The sequence below is a fragment of the Mytilus trossulus genome, chromosome 3 (genome assembly GCF_036588685.1).
Source record: "Mytilus trossulus isolate FHL-02 chromosome 3, PNRI_Mtr1.1.1.hap1, whole genome shotgun sequence".
Classification (NCBI taxonomy): domain Eukaryota; kingdom Metazoa; phylum Mollusca; class Bivalvia; order Mytilida; family Mytilidae; genus Mytilus; species Mytilus trossulus.
In genome coordinates this window covers 56918728-56938541 of record NC_086375.1, presented here as the reverse complement: position 1 = coordinate 56938541, position 19814 = coordinate 56918728, and the positions used below count along the sequence as shown (strand labels likewise).

At 31.5% G+C, this 19814-nt stretch overlaps 1 protein-coding gene across 4 annotated transcripts in view; it reads right to left on the bottom strand.

Moving 5' to 3' along the window:
• LOC134711928 (lysosomal-trafficking regulator-like) overlaps nucleotides 1–19814 on the bottom strand; it is a 68448-nt gene that overhangs the window by 30101 nt on the left and 18533 nt on the right. For all 4 annotated transcript variants that reach the window (XM_063572943.1, XM_063572945.1, XM_063572947.1 and 1 more), the window contains 17 exons: nucleotides 17526–17691; nucleotides 14653–14734; nucleotides 11691–14281; nucleotides 10006–10173; nucleotides 9179–9505; nucleotides 8574–8640; nucleotides 8239–8345; nucleotides 7744–7900; nucleotides 7073–7345; nucleotides 6183–6321; nucleotides 5789–5948; nucleotides 4817–4988; nucleotides 3136–3329; nucleotides 1905–2165; nucleotides 1473–1673; nucleotides 807–1085; nucleotides 22–220 (listed from right to left, as the gene is read on the bottom strand). In XM_063572943.1, the coding sequence (XP_063429013.1) occupies nucleotides 22–220; nucleotides 807–1085; nucleotides 1473–1673; nucleotides 1905–2165; nucleotides 3136–3329; nucleotides 4817–4988; nucleotides 5789–5948; nucleotides 6183–6321; nucleotides 7073–7345; nucleotides 7744–7900; nucleotides 8239–8345; nucleotides 8574–8640; nucleotides 9179–9505; nucleotides 10006–10173; nucleotides 11691–14281; nucleotides 14653–14734; nucleotides 17526–17691 (5543 nt within the window). The remainder of the gene's footprint in view (nucleotides 1–21; nucleotides 221–806; nucleotides 1086–1472; nucleotides 1674–1904; nucleotides 2166–3135; nucleotides 3330–4816; nucleotides 4989–5788; nucleotides 5949–6182; nucleotides 6322–7072; nucleotides 7346–7743; nucleotides 7901–8238; nucleotides 8346–8573; nucleotides 8641–9178; nucleotides 9506–10005; nucleotides 10174–11690; nucleotides 14282–14652; nucleotides 14735–17525; nucleotides 17692–19814) is intronic.

The following is a 19814-nucleotide window of genomic DNA, read 5'->3' as shown; positions in this document are numbered from 1 at the left end:
ACTAGCTATAACAAAACTTACTCCACCATGGTACAAAATAAAAGCTGTTTTTTGTATGGTTGACATAGGAATTTGTTGCAGGATGTACAAACAACAGAAAATCACATATAGACATGATCAGGTGAATGTCAGGTGGTGTTCCCAGCATGCTTTGTAATATACTGATGACAGACTGGGCAATCTCAGCAGAGTAGGCTTTCATGTTGTCTTGAATTTTTTCCTATTGGATAAAAGATGTCAAAATTAAAAAATATAGGCACAAAATTTAATTATAAAGCTGATCCTAACCATGTTTTTTTCTTCTTTTGATTAGTTGCATACATTAAAACGAATCTATCTTTTATTCTTTAACCCATTGTGTAATTTTGTGTGAATTCAGGCCATAAGTTACCTCAAATATTCATTGATTCAGTGTTTAGACTATGAGAAAAACTAGATTTTTGGTTAAATACATTAATAATTGAACTAATAATAAAAGAATGTCAATCTTGGAAACATCTTTTGGTAGCTAGGGTACTCTCTCAATCGCTATATCCACAAACCTGATTTAGCATCTTTTTAAAATCAGGATCAAAAATATAATCTAGCATATAGTTTAATAAGTTCATATCATTGTGAACACTCTTTCTAAGTTTCAAGTTTCGGATTAACAACCTTAACCAAAATCTTTAAACTTAAACAGGATAGACAAACTGAATAATGGACATACTATTGGATAGACCTAAAGACCTGAAAACATTAGGTAAATGCTACAGTAGCCTCAAGCAATTTAAAAAAAAACCATTTTGCATATAGATTTGACTTACCTGATATATCTTAAAAATCTTACTGATCAGGTTTATAGAATGAAATTGTTTTAGGTTAAAAGATTGATGTGGATGATCATCTCTAACTAATGATGCTAAGACATGGAATATCATCACAAGTATAGTGTCGTCTGCTCCCTCCCAAATCCTCCAGTTTAGCAGAAGGTCAACAATCACTGAAATGTTTGTAATCATGGCTTCTGATTTCCTTCTCATAACTAACGTACCATCTGGTTCAAAACGCAGCATTGATTCAGATGTTGCAGCATCAAGCAAAACCTAAATAAATTAATATACACATGTATGATGTTCCATTATCCACTGGACAAAGAATTGAACCGAAAAAAAAACAAGCATGGAAACTGTCTTGTTAAAAACTCCATTAATTGTAGCTAGTTACAGGCCCGTAGCCAGGAATTTCCAAGGGGGGGTTATGTGGACTCATGAACTCGACTTTAACAGTAACAATTTGAAAAGAACGTTGACTTTAACAGTGCTTTTTTAATTTCAAGGGGGGGTCCATGGCTAAGGATATGAGTTACATAGTCAATTCAACCAATTGTACCACAGCAAAATCAAGTAAATCAATTGAGTGAGTTTGCTTTTACTATAGAGACAACTTAAATTGAATGAGTCAAGATCTCCATCTTTAGTACAGCTACTGACCTTCAGTGTATGAAATCCTAGAACAGCCTTTGAGCTTGTAAGAACCCTATTCAGAAGTTGATTTCCATTTATGATCATGAAGTCTTTAGATAAATATGTAGAAAAATTTACTAAGGCAAACAAGATCTGTAAAGACTTGGCCTGCAGCAGCTCATGTACGGATTCTTGCTGATGGTTGTCACAATTATTCAGTTCAAAAACCTGAAAATGTTATGTAAATTTTTTTTTTTAAATATCCATAGTTAAAATTTGAAGGCAAAATTCAGATTAAATCAATAGAAGTAAACATATATTGGAGCTATTATTATCTTTTCAAAAATTCTGTCTTCTTCAAATCACAAACAGTGAAATTTATGATGATAATGATTCTTTGAATTACTTTACTTTATTCTTTTAGATACACATGCACCTAGTTATTTATAATCTATTCACCTTGGCAACAAGAAACAAAATTGCTTCCATCCCTCCAGCTCCCTCTAAAGCTTTCTCTAGACTATGATGTCTGTGGGTCACAAGCTTGGCCTGACATGTAAACTGAGCTGTGATTGGCTGTTGGATCAGCAGGTTACCACTGTCCTGACGCTGAGGTATACCCAGATTTGGACCAAGAATTTGCATATCTTGTGATGATGTATTTCTGTAGAAACAGGCTATATCAGGCATCAGTGGGTTGAATGTCAAAATCAGAGATGACTGAAATATAAACAGTAACTCAGTACGATCAGTACATAAAACTAAAAATTAACATTCAGGAGTGTCAATTCTTAAGTTTGACATACAATTTCCTTTCATCTGTCCGCAATTTCGTGCTTTTGTTTCAAAATAAATCAAACAGAAAGGAGTAAGTTCGGTAAGTGCCATATTTGGCCCCAATTATAAAGTTCATAGTTACAAGACAATAAATGTTTTAAGTTGCCTTAAAGACATGTTAGAAAGTTAAACAGAACTGTTTTTGTCAAAGTTTGATTCTAACATGTTGATTTTTACATCCAAAAAAGGTCAAAATAAAGGATTTTGATGAAATTTGACAAAATCAGCTAGATTTCAACCAAATGAAGGACCAGGAAACATAGAGCGCAGGCCTCGACAAGCTTAAGATTCAAATAAGACATGTGAAATGTCTTCACAAAAAATATTTTGAAAGATCTTTGTTGTCGACGTATGCGCTCTATGTTTCCTGTCCAAGAATCTATGGAAATTCACCCATTTTCATTGATGTTTTTGTGAAAAATCAATATGAGTACAACTTGTGACGTCATAATGAAACGCAGAAACGTAAAATTTTCAACAAAATAGTTTATATCCTAGCTAGTCAATGTATTAGCTATAATTTATCGTGATATTGGTCGATAAATCTGAATTTGAAATTTACGCTAAAAAAGGGGGCCATTTTAGGACCTTATCGAACATACTCCTTTGCATTTCATTTAAAAGTTTTCCACAGAAATTAAAATAAAAATTATTTATCAAATGTATCAGATTTCCCTAAGGGGATATAATTTTACTACAACAAAGCCATTTGTTTTTTCAATAAATATGATCTTTGGCAATAAAAAGTTAAATGAGAAATAGTTACTTTGCATAATACAAAGAGGTCTATATCATAAAATATATTTACGATTATTAGTACCTAAATCTGTTTTAGTTCTTTAATAACACTTACCCTTAATGAATCTAAATCCACTCTTTTTGATCCCACCAAAATGTCTGATGGCATCTTAGAGTGAAGCTCCATCTGTTTTGTAAGTAAAGGCCCATAGCTGATATCCATATTCACATTATCACATTTATTTATAGTAACACAGCTAGGACCCAAAGCATACAAATGGAATATTTCATCACTACCATGGTTGCTCCCTAAAAAAAGATAACAGTCAATAACATTGTAATTGCATGATCTTCTACAATCTTTCATACCAAACTCCATTATAAATAAAAACAGAAAATTTACTCAACTTATACAAGTTGTGTTTGTTGACTAGGCACTTCAAACAGCTGCTTTCATAGCATGTTTAACATTGACTTTGGAGCTATAAATTGGGTTATCCATACTATATCTAATACAAAATTTGGTATTAACTAATAGGGGTACCTGCCAAGATGTGGTTAAATGAATGATACTGATTTCCAACACGTTTTGGATAAACCTTCATCAAACATGAATAAAACATAATACTGTGAAAGTACTTTTATTCGTGGGGTACCAATTTTCGTGGTTTTCATGGATGACTTTATCCACGAATTTAAGTGTCCAACGAAATAAAACAACCATTGTCCAAATAATCACGGACAGATTCCCATCGGAAGGTTTTAATACTGTTACGATCTAGAGAATATATTGAATAACGCCAAATCTGAGAATACTTTCATGGCAGTCAGAGAACTACAACTGCATGCAAGAGTATACCCTATTATAAATCTTAAATAACCTAAACTGTACAACTTTTGATCTTTTAATTCTCATAAACAAATATTTTGATCGGTAAAAATCAGATTTCGATAAAAGTCAGATTTCCGTTATTGATATGCTAGTATGATAAATTGTTCATTTTATATCCTCATTGTTCTGGTACATATGGGAAATAATAATTTCATGCTTGGCTTGATTTTGATTAGAATTATTTGACAATTCAAGGTACGCTTATGGCATTTGTTAATGTAACTGTTTTCTTAAGGTGACATGTTTATGGCCTAATTAACACCTTTGATGGTCTTTAATCCGTTGATTACTTTATCATAGGTTAATTAGTGTTATCACTACGATTTACACGATCAATGTTTACTTTGCAATTTCCTTCAATCCTGACTTTTTGTATGTAACCTTCATTTATATAATTTTTCAATTTTTTTTTCATGAAAACTAAAATCCACGAATTTAAAAACCCACGAACATGGCAATATTGCTCAAACCACGAAAATTGATACCCACGAATTAAAGTACTTTCACAGTATATTCAAAGAAACAAAAATGTAAAAGACATTTGAGAGAGTAAAACTGATATGGTGTAAGTTACAGTTAAAATTGTTGAAAGAGAAATTTTTCTGAGGAAATTGTAAACTCTGTTCAGGACAAACGACTAAAAATTTGAAGAAAAAAAGGCACTAGTTCAATCATGCCATTACCTAACCTGACAAATCCAGTCTTTATATTCCAGCTCACTATTGATCACGACAAAAGACACTGACCAATAAAGGGCGCTGAATCATTTAAGTTAGCCATTACCCAATCACCATCAACTGGGATATTTGAATATTTTTCTAAATTGTCAAAATGAAGTTTGTAATCTGACCAATTCTTTAATTTCCATAATTTCCCATCATGCATTAACTGGTAATGTACTCACCTTCAAGTATCATAAGAGAACTAAGAGTAAGTGTCTGACTGGATTGTTCAGGATCAGTACAAGAATGTCCAATACAAAGCAAGGGAATCCTGTCCATCTGTTTTCTAGTTACAGAATGTTGATATTCTAATTTGATTTCTTGTGACCTCCATCCGTCTATTACAAGTTTTACCTAAAAAAACAATCACATTCTCTTACATGCTCTCTGATTGCATATCCTTCTGAAATACTTGACTTACAGTGCGTACATGTTCATTGCCTTAGATAATGTTCAGTTCATACTCTTCAACTCTGAGTGAATTACTGTTTACCAACTAATTTTTGCAAGCAATTTATTTCACAAGTGTGTAGAAAATAATGTGAATATTGATCGTCCAGAATATACTTAAGGAATAACAGTACTGTAGTTGAAGAGTTGCCACCGTCAATTGTAGATTTGACGGTCGCAAATGCAGTTTTACTGGCGACGCGTAGCGGAGACAGTAAAACGGAGATTTGCGACCGTCAAATCAAAATTGACGGTGGCAACTCTTCAACTACAGTACTGTTATTCCGATTCTAATGCATTACAAAAAGAAAAAAGTACGATAAAACTTGTAAAAAATGTCTAAATATGTCAAATAAAAAAATTCCGCGAAATTGCATTTATGATTTTGGCACAAAGACGTCATAGCTAAACTTGACGTCATACAAATGAAAACTTACAAACTGGACGTTATTACGTTACCTGTACGCTTCAAATTCGGATAAAATTACATTTAAATGGCGAATTCGAGGTAGGTGTTGCTTTATTTTCGATTATATAGTAATAATCGAACATTTGTTGATTCATCAATTCAAAATGGCTGGTCCCTCCTTAGTTACGCCTGGTCAACTGTGGATTTGACGGCAACTATTAGCCAATGAAAAAAGTTGTTACATCCAAATTGCATTAGAATAAACAATATCATATTAGTTCCTTAAAAATCTTACCTTTCCAAAGTAAGTAATGTCATCCTTTGAGTCTGTTTTAGTGGCATCTACTTTCTCATTATAACTGACAAGTACATGGTGCCAATGTCCTTTCGTAAGACATTCTTTTGATATCACATCTTGAAGTATGTGACCACTTTTGCCATATTCTGTGGTTAATCTATAGGGTTAATACATGTATATGATAAGTTAGAAGATAAGAAATGTAATAATATGAACCATAACCCCCAAAAAATTATGATACAGATAAATAAAAAAAAATCAACAGGCACAATTATATATTTATATTGACTAAATAAACAAAAATCCATATCAACATAAGACAATTTCACTATCTTAAAATTTAACAGTACAGTAAAATATATAAGATGCTACTTTTTCCACAAAAACATACCTTATAAGTATGTAACCACTATTGCTATGAACCCATACTTCTAACATTTTCTCTGTGTTACCAATGGATACAAGATGAAGGAAGTCTGATATTTCAAAGCTACATTTGCCATGAAACAGGTGCTCTTTAGAACCAAATACTGTGAAAATAAAAGAAATTTCTGTTCTAATTCATATCAGAAACCAACACCCTTATTTCTAACAGTGATACATGTAGTAATTTTATTTAAAAAGTTCATGTAAAAACTCAACTATGTTAAAATAAAAGAAAACTGACTTCTAATAAGTCAGAATTTCATGAAGTACATGACAAGTCTTACTCATTTTTCTCAAACATTTGTTACAAAAAAATTGTTTCTCTGAACTAGTACATATTTTGTTTAGAGGTCTGATGTAGTCAGCCGCCGGGTGCAGGATTTTCTGGCTGTGGTAAGTTTAGTTTAAACATATTTATTGATAGTGGATTGGGAAACAAGTTTTGAAACTTATATTAATCCATTTCCACTTTTTGGGTGAGAGTGCTGCTTTGTAGCGGCATTAGCCTGCTCTTTTTCGAAATCTGCAAGGTGTCTTTTACGTGCAAGAAATATGGCTCTCTCTTAACATGGGTCAGCCATTTATCATCCCCTTCCAATAGACTTTCATCATTTCCTCAAGACCATACTGGCAAATTGTGTCAAGGGAGAGACGGAAATTCAGTCCCTGAAATTTTCATCCCGGAATGGGAATCGAACCAGGAACCTTTGTTTTAGTAGTTCGAAGACCCATTAGTGGCCTTTGGTTGTGTTTTTTTACTCTTTGCTCGGTTTTAGTCTCTTTGATACATTCCCTATTTCTATTCTCTATTTAATTGGTCTCTAAAAATAATCATGCAAACAAATATCAACTTACCTTCTGAACTTGAAAAATAGACATGGTTTCCGCTTTTTGTCTTTGAAATCTTCACTATATTTTCCTGGTCTTCAGATAGTTTTACCCATGATGCAACTGTCAACCCTTGCTCTAATGGTGGCCATGATAACCCCTTTATTGGAATAAACATAGCTGCAATATCCCAGACATCTTGTGTACTGGTAGTATCAAATAAATCTAGGCCATTCTCATTGACATCTGGAGAGGTGCTCATTACAGAAGATACACTGGCAAAGAATGGGGAATAGGATCCTGCAATTAGCAAATGTTCAATTAAATACAAATTTTATAAGTAAGATATAAGGAGTCTTTCACTCTAATGCAGAAATGAGCATTAAAACCTTTGAAACTTTTGCATGAACTTTGCTTGAAATTGCGTCTGATTATGGCTATGAATAAAAAAAATCTTTTTAAAAGTTTTTTACTAGTTCAATCATTTTCTTTAATAAATTATTTAACACAGCTACTTTGAACATCATGTTCCTTTAATCTTAAAATTTACATTATGGGTTTTATTTTACTGATAAAAATACTCCTTTACAAAATAAAACTGATATGGATGGCACAGGTCTGAGAGGTGGCATTTTTGACATAAAATTTTACATATGTAACTGCACTTGCAGGAGGGTCAAAAGGTAATTGTTACTCACCACTAGACAGCTTTCTATCTTTTATCCTTAGTGTTGATTGAACTAGACCAGACTTAGGTGACACCTCAAACGTACGTTTACAAGGAAATGTTACACTGCAATGTGGCTGTGAGTTTGAGTTCTCAATGATGGATAGAAATGTTGATAACAGTAATTCCTATAGAAGGGAAAATCATATTTTAGGTATTAAATTGATTGTGTGCACAAAGTCGTTTCTTTTAATATATCACAATCAAATGTTTTTAGTGTCAACCTCTGTTATTTCACATATAATATTTAAAAAAAGTCTCTTATATTCAAGTAAGTACAAAATACATCATGATATTTTTGTGTCATTGGGTTGTTATGTACTTGACAAATACATGTATCCTATATTTATCTGTTATTAAAACTGTGAAGAAAAATAACAATCAGGTGAACAAGTAAAAAAGTGATTTTATTTTGTTAACTTCCTTTCCTTTAAGAGGTTTTCATGAACATAAACAATATCATTACCTGAGGACTGTTAGCATAATTAAACAACTGAAGTATTTTCTGCAGCTCTGTTGAAGTAACTCTGTGTTGAGCCAATAGTTGTATAAGAGACAGAAGAGAATTCCTTACTGAAACATAATAAGAACAGACATGAGTCACATGACCAGTATATCATTTGTATCGCAAAATTCGGAAAATTTATTGCAAAAGAATTGTTTTTCTTTTAAACTAAATCAGAATAAAAATATTTTTATTTTGTCTGAGTTGCTGCTTGCATTTATAAGTATGTTTTTAAAGGTATTTAATTTGCTTAAATTACTCAAATTTCCAATTTAAAGTCTTATTTCATTCTATACCTGAAGTTCCTCCATTGTCTTCTATCAATAATGTCCAAAATCCTGTAAGTATGTCCTCAAGCAGTCCCTATAATATAATATATTAACCAATTTAATGATCAAAATTCAGTTTGAAGACAATATAACAGACATATTAGTTTTGATTTGCAAAGGAATAAATAGGGAATCCGAATGTGACCCATGGACACAGATGAAGCACTCACTTACATATAATGTTATAAAGGGACATAACTCAAGAACTGTTAAAGAGATGTAACCCAGTAATAATAAGCGCTGTTTATAAGTTTCATACCATATGGTTGATGCTAACTTCAGTATGAGAGCTGAAATGAATAATTCTGCATTTTTTCCATTTGTAAAGGGGCATAACTCTAAATCAATAAAAGTGATGCCACCAAAATTCAAACTTAATCTGCAATTTTCTGGTGATTAGCATTGTGTATTAGTTTCATGCCATTTGGTAATTTTTCCACTTGTAAAGGGACATAACTCTAAAAACAGTAAAAGTGACTCAACCAACATTCAAACTTGATTGAGTTTTGTGGTAATAAGCATTGTCTAAAAGTTTACACAGGTTATTTTAACAGTAATTGACATAAACTCACCTCATGACAAACTGCCTGTGTTGCTTTATGGCTTGCTCTCAATGTCTGTAACAACTTATGAAGAATTTGACTTAATACATCTGTTATATTCTCTTCATGCTGAATTTTAATCATTAATTCTACGAGAATCCTGAAAACAGCCGGGTAAATCTCCATTCCATATCCATTCTCCATTGATTTTATTTGTATGTTATTGTCATCTGATCCACATTCAGTGTCACCATAGTAACCACCTTCACCAAACATCAAAGAGTCATAGTCTTCATCACTTGTTGTATGTAAATACTGGCGTATCTCATCATCATCAATGTCATCATCTTTGATGAACTGAAATATAAAAGAACAATTTTACATTACATGAAAATATGAGGACAGTAACATGTAAAAATATATTTAAAATGGGACATTTTAAAAGTTCACTGAAAAAAACTCTGAATGTATGGATTTCAGCTTATCAGTATTTCAAATACTTTTAGTTTGGTATTTATCTTTTTGCGTAAAAAAGTTTCAATAGAAATTGTGATGAACAATTTGACAGATGTCTCTAGTTGAAAAGAAGTTGGTCACCCCTCCCAGTTAACCAAGTTTACCCTCCATTTTGTGGGAATTTGTGTTCCATAATGTTCAGTTTTCTGTGCAGTGTAAACTTTTTTCATCTTTTTCTTTCTCATTTTTGAATCACATTTACATTGACCCACCTACAAAAGATTATTTTTTTTCATCTATCTGTATCTATTTAAGACTAAAAACAACTTTAATCAGTTGAATTGAAAATATGTCCATGCATGGCCGTACGTTATATTTACAATATTTATTTGAAATTTTACCAATTCACTTAAGCTTTCCAGTTTAGAGTGATCAAACACTGTGGTTTTCTTTGGCATAGCAGACGACAAGATGATGTCACAAACTGTCTTTACTTTGGTTGGGGGGAGTTTTGAACATCCTTGGAATGCCTCTTTCAACCGTGACCACATGCTAATCTCTTGTCCATCCTAAAAAATAATGTATATCAGTTATGTGAAATGATTTTTCCGTTTATAAAAATGTTTCTTTTCTTTCTTAGTAGTATTATGCTGATTATTTGCAGATAATGATATTCATCTTATGTAAATAAATGCATAAATTATCTCTATATTGACAATTTTATACCCAAGATTTAGGCCAAGAACATTTCATTTTTTTTATTTTTGAAGTAGTTGATATGAATGGTTATCAGCAAATCTCTTTTCTATTTTTAGCCAATATGAAAAGACTGCTACTTTGTAGAGATTCATGCCCAAAAAAAATCTTTATCAAACAATTTAACACTGACAGAAACATTCACTTAAATACTTTAAGAAACACTTCAATATATTTTTATGTAAACCTCTAATAAAAGTTGAAAGACTGTTGTATTCTGATTTTAAACTTTATCAACACATGAAAAAGAACATGTGGATGTCCGTTAGGGGTAATTCTTGTGAAAATGTCTTTTACACAGTTGAATTTGCTATAGTCTTCAGTCTCAAACTGTATTTTCCTCACAGTCCTCAAAATTCTGTTTCAAGTAATTTTTTTAATTTTCAAAACAAAAATTATGAACACATTTATTGTATTTAAATATTTCAGATGCTGAATTAACCAATTATCTACATATAATGTACTTGTACTTGCAAACAAGGTTTTCAGGTTATCTTCTGAATGTACTTGTATAACTGAATTACCTCAGATAACTCTTGTCCAGATAGCATTGTGTCAACATTTCAAGTGGTCACTACATTCATTATGTCCAACTCATGTTTACAAACTTTCAAAATTTGAACTTGACTGAATTTTAACAAAAGTGCACTATTTAATCTTGAATGTATTTAGTGACTGATACAGAATGTTGATAGGTGATTTTTCGTTGATAACTGATTTTTCATTGATAACTTATATATTACAATACACAGAGTGGCATGATACAATGACATGTAATGATACTAAAATTTGTGTACAAAACCAGTCTGTAATAGAAGTGCAGGAGATAAACATAAACACCCCATACCTAAGGAACTGTATCCTTAAAGTAAACATTGACCCAAAAAAGTGATGTAAGAGAGAAAAGTCATATGACATGTACATCATCCTATATCTTAATTATTAATCATTTCTTTAAATACTCTTTAACTTTAAATATTCACAGTATTTGTAATTTTATCAATTGATGGGTAAACTTTTTAAAAAGAAATAATGCTAATACTATAAAATGTGCATGTCAAGAATTAAAAAATATAAAGAAGGCTGATTACCATTATCAATATAACTGACTTAAACTAGATAAACCTCATAAACACATGTTAAAGATGGGCAAGTCTGGCAGGAGTATTGTGTATGTTCCACTTTAGATGACATTTTTTTTACTGTGTTTTATCAAGGATAATTGTTTCAAAGATATTTACTCCTGATCTCATGTTTTTCAAACGTGATTGGTCTGTTTAAACAAAGCAAAATCTAAATATAGGTCACTTTAAATTGCTTTTTGACATACCTTTTTAATAAGACTTTTATATGAAGCACTGCATATAATCAGTAGAGACTTCATCAACATCAGTTTAAGATAACAATGGCTGGAGTTTGTTGGGACTTTACTGATGTCCAGGTCTAGTCCAGAGTCCTCAGATCCTTCAGTTAAATCACATTTATTAGAAGACAGTAATTGCTTGATAATCACTAACAAGGCATTCTCAGCTATCTTTAGACATGGAGAGTTTTGAAAGTGAAAAACAAATCTTTTGCTGTAAAGGCAAATTCTGGCACATGTTTCCCACATGTCTACAAGCAGATGCAAATTTGTAGTCATTACATGGGCAAAATTCTGACAGCAAAATGTGACATCACAGCAGTCAAACATTTGAATAAAATCATTTAAATCTACTGTTTCTTCACTCATACATGCATCCTTGGCCGTCTTACTGGCAAGACCACCAATAAATGCTTTCATGACTAGGCCATTTTTTGGCAAGACTTGTGAAAAAGTGCTTGTTTGAGAATATATAATATCACTATCAGTTAACTTTCCTTGATCTAAAATCACCAATGCTTCAAAAATCTTTAAAACTGGATTTCTCAAACTTTCATCTTCCAAGAGTTGACATATTCTTCCTATGCCTTTGTTTTCTAAGAATTCATTCAAAACAGATTCAACTTCAAGCAGGTTGGGTAAAGCTGACAAGCAATGAACTTTGACTTTTTTTGAAAACTCAATGTTTTTGTTTTGTTCTTCCTCAGATGAACAGGGTGAATTTGACCTTAATGTTCCTAAAAATGAGCTAAACGTAAATGTATAGACTCGAAAGAAAAGTTCCTCTTTCAAATCTTCCGTTCCATTTAATACAAGATTTAATAACTGTTTTGAAGTCAATTCAGCTAACTGCTGATTTTGGGAAAATAAGATGTTCTTGTACATGTTGCATACTGACCATTTTGAAAATTCAAAATCAGAGAATTTCTTCTCAATCTTCATTCCATGACTAGAAAATCCACTGTCAACAGCAAGATGGGCATTCCCCAATTCATTATTTGTCTGAAAGCTTCCTCTATCAAAACAAACACTGCATGCAAAAGGTGGAGATTTAGACTCCACATAGACACTGCGGTTCAATTTTCTTCCAGAAAAGTTATCCAGTATTATAGCATTCATAGTTTCTAAAGCAAAGTTTTGTACAGGAGGTGAAAATTTTGGCAAACATTTTAGTACCCCACTAACTACTACTTCTAAATTCATACAACAGCAAATACCAGACAAACTTAATGTCTTTAATATTTCTATTCTTGATAGCTTACATTCTAATTTAAACAAAATGTCCAAAAGAAAAGTGCACCATGATGCTATTAGGCACACACCTTCTGATTTTCCACCATTTTGTTTTTCAACAGATGTCATCTCTTGGAAAACAGTGTAAGAACTACCTAGAATATTGTGATGGTGATTGAAATACACACTGAATTCACACCTTTGGTGTTTATTCTTCAGACACTTCATTGAATGTATATAGTTAACTTTTACTGATTTCAGTGTATTCAAAAATGAATCAATAAGTCTGATTGGTTCAGAATGAGACCAATCAGAATGTGTATATGACTGAGTTCTCAAAAAGTCCAAATGACACAGGACAAAGTCGAGCAAGGTGAAACCATTTCCATCTATAAAATCTCTTACAAGTTTGACAGCATTGCTGATAAAAACAAGATTTAGTGGTAAACACTGGAATATTATGTCAAGCAAAATAGTGGAACTGAGAACAATCTCTGTTAGAAAACAAAGATCTAAATCAAAATTATTCTGACTCCCATTTTCTGCTTCTGTATGATTTCCTGCTGATAATTCCTTCTTGATATTTTGCAAATTATAAATCTGTTGAGCAATATCTAATAAATCTTGTAAGCACCTGTGACCAGCAATAATATTAATTCCATTCTGTTGAACGGCTATGGCCCCACATAATGTTATAATTACTCGTAAAAGTTTCCTCTGAAAGTGAATATTACTAGTTTTTGTCCATTCACTGGCTAAGATCTTTTCATTGTCAATATTTGACTTAGGATAAAAGCTAGTTAATACATGGGTAAGATGTGGCAAGACTGAGGGTGAAAGAACTTTAGAAGGAGATATTTGGTTTAAATCTTGCAAACAAATTTCTAATAATAAATCAAGTATAAGTTGTGAGATTTCTGGCGGGCTCATTTCCTTTTTGTCTATATCAATCCTAGATAGAATCAATGCTATTTCCTCGCTTTCTTCTTCTGAGGCATTCTCTTCATCCTGAATAGTTTTTCCACCAAAGCTAACATACGGATTATGCCTGAACATGTTTCTAGATTTTCTATACTTAGGGGGTGAAGCTGGAACATTTAATGTATCTTCTTCAGAGTCTGTGGTTTCAAGCTCTTTCTCAGATATTATTCTTTGTTTCTTGGGTCTATAGTTTACTGGCTTCTTAATTGGTTTTCTATGCTTGGTTTTAGGAACAACTTTATCCCTTCTTTGGCAAGACTGCATCCATTTGTTAGATTTATGTAGGTTATAGAAGCATGAGCTGATAGATGGAAGAACATCCTCTTCTGATTCAGATTTCAAATCTATAAAATATAGTTATTCCATTTATCATACATGTTGTATAATAATTTCAAGTATATGAAATGAGAACATTTCACATAATATATATAATTTAAACATGGGTGGATATTGGAAGTTACATTTCAATATGAACATTAAAGTTTACTGGTGCAGCTGTCGACTGATGGCTTTTTACAGAAATCGTTTTTGCTAAACTGATAGAAAAGTATTGATCTTGATAGTTTCTGTAAACCAGGAACATATATTGTTAGATATACTGTTCCCAGTGTAAACTAGAGATGTTGAAAAGTACTTACAAATAATTTAGCATGTTCTTTTAAAAGTAACATATTTCAAAACAAAGTTTGTATATTCTTTCATATCTTACACTTACCTTTGGAGTTAGTTTTAAATTTCAAACACCATGGTAACAATGATACAATTAAGTTACTGAAATCTCTTCCAACTGTAAGCCCCTGTAATACAGAAAATGTCTTGTGTCATATATCTAAAATTATCAAATACACCTATAAACAAATTGTGGATTATGAATTTTCAACAATCAACATTAAAGGAACAATGGCGGTCAAATTCATGTGAACCAAATTGACTCAAATTTCATATTTGATTTATAACGTACTAAAATGTATTTCCAAATTATTAAAAGACTAAAATAAACAATATACAAGGCATGGACTAGATAATATGTATCCTTGTTTCATGTGTATTCAAAAGACTTGATGCCAACTAATTAACTATCAAGTTGACCTCCAAAGACTACCAAGGTCATATAAGCAAAATTAACATAAATATACATATAAAAAAGATATTGAACTCCTGCAATTGGATTTTTCTAGGTCTGTCAAATTTCATATAAAAGGATGAAAATATATATATATATCAATCATTGTTTTTTACCCGTATAAGTATGAGTTTCTGTGGATCAAATCAGTCAATCAAATGATTTACCTTTGTTTCAATTTCAATGTTGACATACTTTTCCCTTTAATAAGTGAACAAGCATAATTCATGCATAATCCATCACTAGCTAAAGGGTTAAATTAAAGGTCATATGCATACGGATTTAATGAGGTCAAATTATTCACTAGCAAGTGAATAATTCATCATCAATTTTTCTGAGCTTATATTGACCAACTTAAATCATACTTAGCTGCTCAAATTCCTGATGTGTGTAACTACATGTTTTATTAACAATACATATTTTCCTCTTTAAATTTCAATATGCGAAACTCTCAATATAAACATTAAGATTGAAAGATTGTTATTTGCATATAATAAATATGCATATTCAATTCGCAGAAAAAATTGAGTTTAAACAGAATTCTATGGATATTTGACAGAATGAAGATAAGGTTTTATCAATGGGAGCCAATACAGATACATTTTCATTTTATTTACAAATATGGCCATAAATTGCTCAAGTAATTGAGTCTCCAAAGAGTTTACTATGATATATGATATTACATTTAAATCACTGCAATTAAAAATTTCTTCCGAAATGAAAATTTCAATTATGCCCACTATCATTCAGACATAGGTAACATTTTGTAAAGTAAAGTGAATATGATAAACTGCAAGCATTTTTTCAATCCTAAGATTGGGCCTTTGAACTTAATAATAGTAAATTATAAAATTTGACATCATGCATTACTTCCTTATTCATCTGATCTTAAGTCAAGGTCTGAGTGAAAACTTCCTTATCAACTGGAAATGTTACAATAAACTGATGAAGAATTAGTAAAATTTTCACTAAATAATATATATTTTAAAAAATTTCCTCTTTTTTTCTATTTATGGACAACATGAGATGCTGACATCATATTCATTTTATAAAAATTATCACTAATATCAACAACCAAATATACATTGTTTATTAATATTTTGACAAATACTTTAAACAGTTCATTCTTTATGTGACATAATTGCACCTTATGTAAGAATCTGGGGTTTTGATTGGTTGATAGCCAGTGTATTTTTCACCAATTTACTGTTTACTGAATATCGTTCATTTTTAACGACGCCGGGGTATTTGCTTAAAGGATATGCCTTTTTTACCCTCTCTGCCGTGGTATTTGCCAAAAAATACTCTATCCGACTGCACGCTTGTAACGTCACGATCATCAATGCGTTTTAGTACATTAACATTCGGTGTAATTAAACAGATATATCATGTTCTTGAGGGGTATTTGCGAAAAAATACCAGTCTTGAGAATGAATTTCCCTCGACTTACGGCTCGTGAAATTTAACATTCTCTCGACTGGTGTTTTTCGCAAATACCCCTCCTTAACATGTTATATCTGTTCAATATTTCACCTCAATATTACATCTACTTTGAATCAAAACCTCTCATACTCTCATCTGTAAACCTCAAAACTCAAGACTAGTGATCATTTATTTAGGGTCTATTCAACTTTTTGATGAATGGATGGATGGCTATTTAAATTCAAAATTAAATGCATATTCAACACTACAGCATGTTAGTGCCATATTAATAGGAACTCTTCTTTGAACTAGTATAATATACATAGCATGATTTTTAACATGCCATTCCAGTTTCAAGGTATCAGTCAATGGACAATAACTGAGGGGATTGGTAAAAATAAAATCAATGGGAAGTAGATGTGCTAATGTTCATACACCTGCCTGCATATCACATTGCAAACACTCAAACATTAGCATAAAAGTTTCTCAAAACATTACAAAAATCCATCTGACAGCTAAAGCAAAGCAAAAATAGAACTTCAAATGTAACTTCTTATGGTACGACTATATACCAAGAAATTAACTAATAATAGATTGAAGACTCAAGTATAACAGAAAAAAGTCTTGTAAATAACCAATCAGAAAGTTCCCATTCCTCTTCCTCAAAAGGGGACAAATTAATAAGCAAATCTGATTTTTATGGTCATATTTAAATGTGATACTTGCACATCATATCTTTAATCAAAGTTTATCGGTAGTTCATATATTTTCCCTTTGATCTTACTGCTTATATTTTCTGGTATCAACGTACTGGCTGTATCACTGAAAATATTAGGCAAAATATTGTGTGACATCATAATTACCAATAAACAGAATAATAGGTAGTTTTATTTTGATACTGACTATATCATGTGGAATATCTTAACTCGCCCTAACGGCTCGTCTAGATATTCCACATGATATAGTCAGTATCAAAAACGAAACTACCTATCATTCTATATATATTGGCACCATGATATTCCTTAGTTAGTTGTGAAACATACCTGAATACCATTTTTATATATGACATACAGTAACTGCCATCCTCTGTCTTTAACAAGATATGATTCGAGTGCTGCTGGGTCACCGTCATCGTCTGCTTTGTTAGTGATCCTGATAATATCATTCATAAACTCATTACACAACTGATTCACAATGGTCTTCATGTCACTAAAAAGAAATAATCAATTATTGAAAATCGTTTGATATATCATTCTTATTTCAAATAAATAAAGTTTGAGTGCTAAATGTTCAATTTTCTAACTGATCATCTAATACAGATACAAACTCATGTGTAATATTTAAAAAAAAAAAAAAACACATTAAAAAAATAAACAATAATAACCACTGTCACCCGAACAAATGAAATGTGATCCATGAGGCATATTTTCTTTAAAAGTAAAAATATACCTTTCTCATGAAAATAATAAATCATACCTGATTTAATATTTCATTCTTCATTAAACCTAAAAATCAAACTCAACAAATATTAATCACATTAAATTTCATTATCTGATGAATTTATTTAAAATTAATTTATAAAGGTAACCAAAATCTAAATTTAGCAATATCAAAAGTGGGTTAAATAAATGTTTGCCCAATATCTGCATATTAGTATACCGGCCAGATAATAAATAAGGGCAAACAATTCAGAAACAAGGGCAGATAATAATTCATCTTCCATTTAACATGGTTTTCCCGGCTGCAGTACTTTTGAGCCAATAGATATTTAGAGCTATATACTTTGCAACTAATTTGATTTCAATCAAGCAAGAATTTGGAATTTATTTGCACCAAATTACTTGTTTGAATGAATATTGATTAATTATCTTATATTATACCTGTATCTTTTTATGTCATTAATTAATTACAAGCAGTAGTAAAAGTTTCAAAGTCAATAGACAATGACTGAGGAGGCAGGGTCAAATAATATCTATGGAAATCAGACGTGCAAATGCTAATACAACTGAATACCAAATATCATTGACATGCCACTTGTGGTTCTCCATAAACTGACCTTATCACACAAACTTAAACATGTAAACTAAGCAAAAGTATCAAAGTCAATAGACCATGACTGAGGATGCTGTGCCAAATAATGAAAATGAAAATGAGATATGCAAAAGCTAATACAACTGCATATCAAATATCATTGACCTACTGGCTGTTCCCCATTAACTGACCAAAAGTAAAATCACAAAAATACTGAACTCAGAGGAAAATCAATTAGGAAAGTCCATAATCACATGGCAAAATCAAATAACAAAACGCATCAAAAACGAATGGACAAGAACTGTCATATTCCTGACTTGGTACAGGCATTTTCAAATGTAGAAAATATTACATTTGTGTTACCATGGACTATGCAGGAAACAGCATACCTGAGTCTCCCTTTATGACTCTGTTAAGACGAGTTAAAAATCAGCCTTAAATCAAGTGTGAACTGTGCATTCTTAAATCTTGTGTAGCTGCATTGTTTCAAAATAAGTTTTTATGTAAGATCAGTTGTAATTAGGGATATCAACGAGTACTCGAGTACACAAGTTTTTTTGAAAACCAAAGAAGGTAACACTTTTACATGTAGCTAATCGTGACTAAGTCATTCCACTACCTCTGTAACATCAGAGAAAATATTTTCATCACCAGAACTGTTAGTTACGTAACAATGTTGAGAAATCTAATAGTCCCAGAATAATTCAGTCCCTCACTGTTTTCAATCTTTCCTACTTGCAATAAAGTAATCGTAGATCAGCGGACTAGTAAGACTGAATTTTTCGGGTTAAGAAAAATTTGACAAAATATTATTTCTAAATAAGAACAAATTTGTTGACCCTGTGTCGACCTTCAGAGAATGGTCAAAAGCATCAGTAAGTTTTAATCATCACCCCTTTGTTGATAATTAAATGTGTTTATGTACAATTCCCAAATACTGTTGCCATTAAATACCCCCAAACTCAATCTAAGCCTTCCCTTTGTGATATGGAACCTTGTGGTACAATGTCAGAAAAAAGTAAAATCACAAAAATACTGAACTTGGAGGAAAATCTGATTGGAAAGTCCATAATCACATGGCAAAATCTAATAACAAAACACATCAAAAACGAATGGACAAGAACTGTCATATTCCTGACTAGGTACAGACATTTTCAAATGTAAAAAATGGTGGATTTAATCTGGTTTTATAGCACTAACCCTCTCACTTTGATGACAGTCTCATCAAATACTGTTATATTTACAATGATGCGTGAACTAAACAGACATAATAAATAAAATAGTCAAAATATGGGTACAGC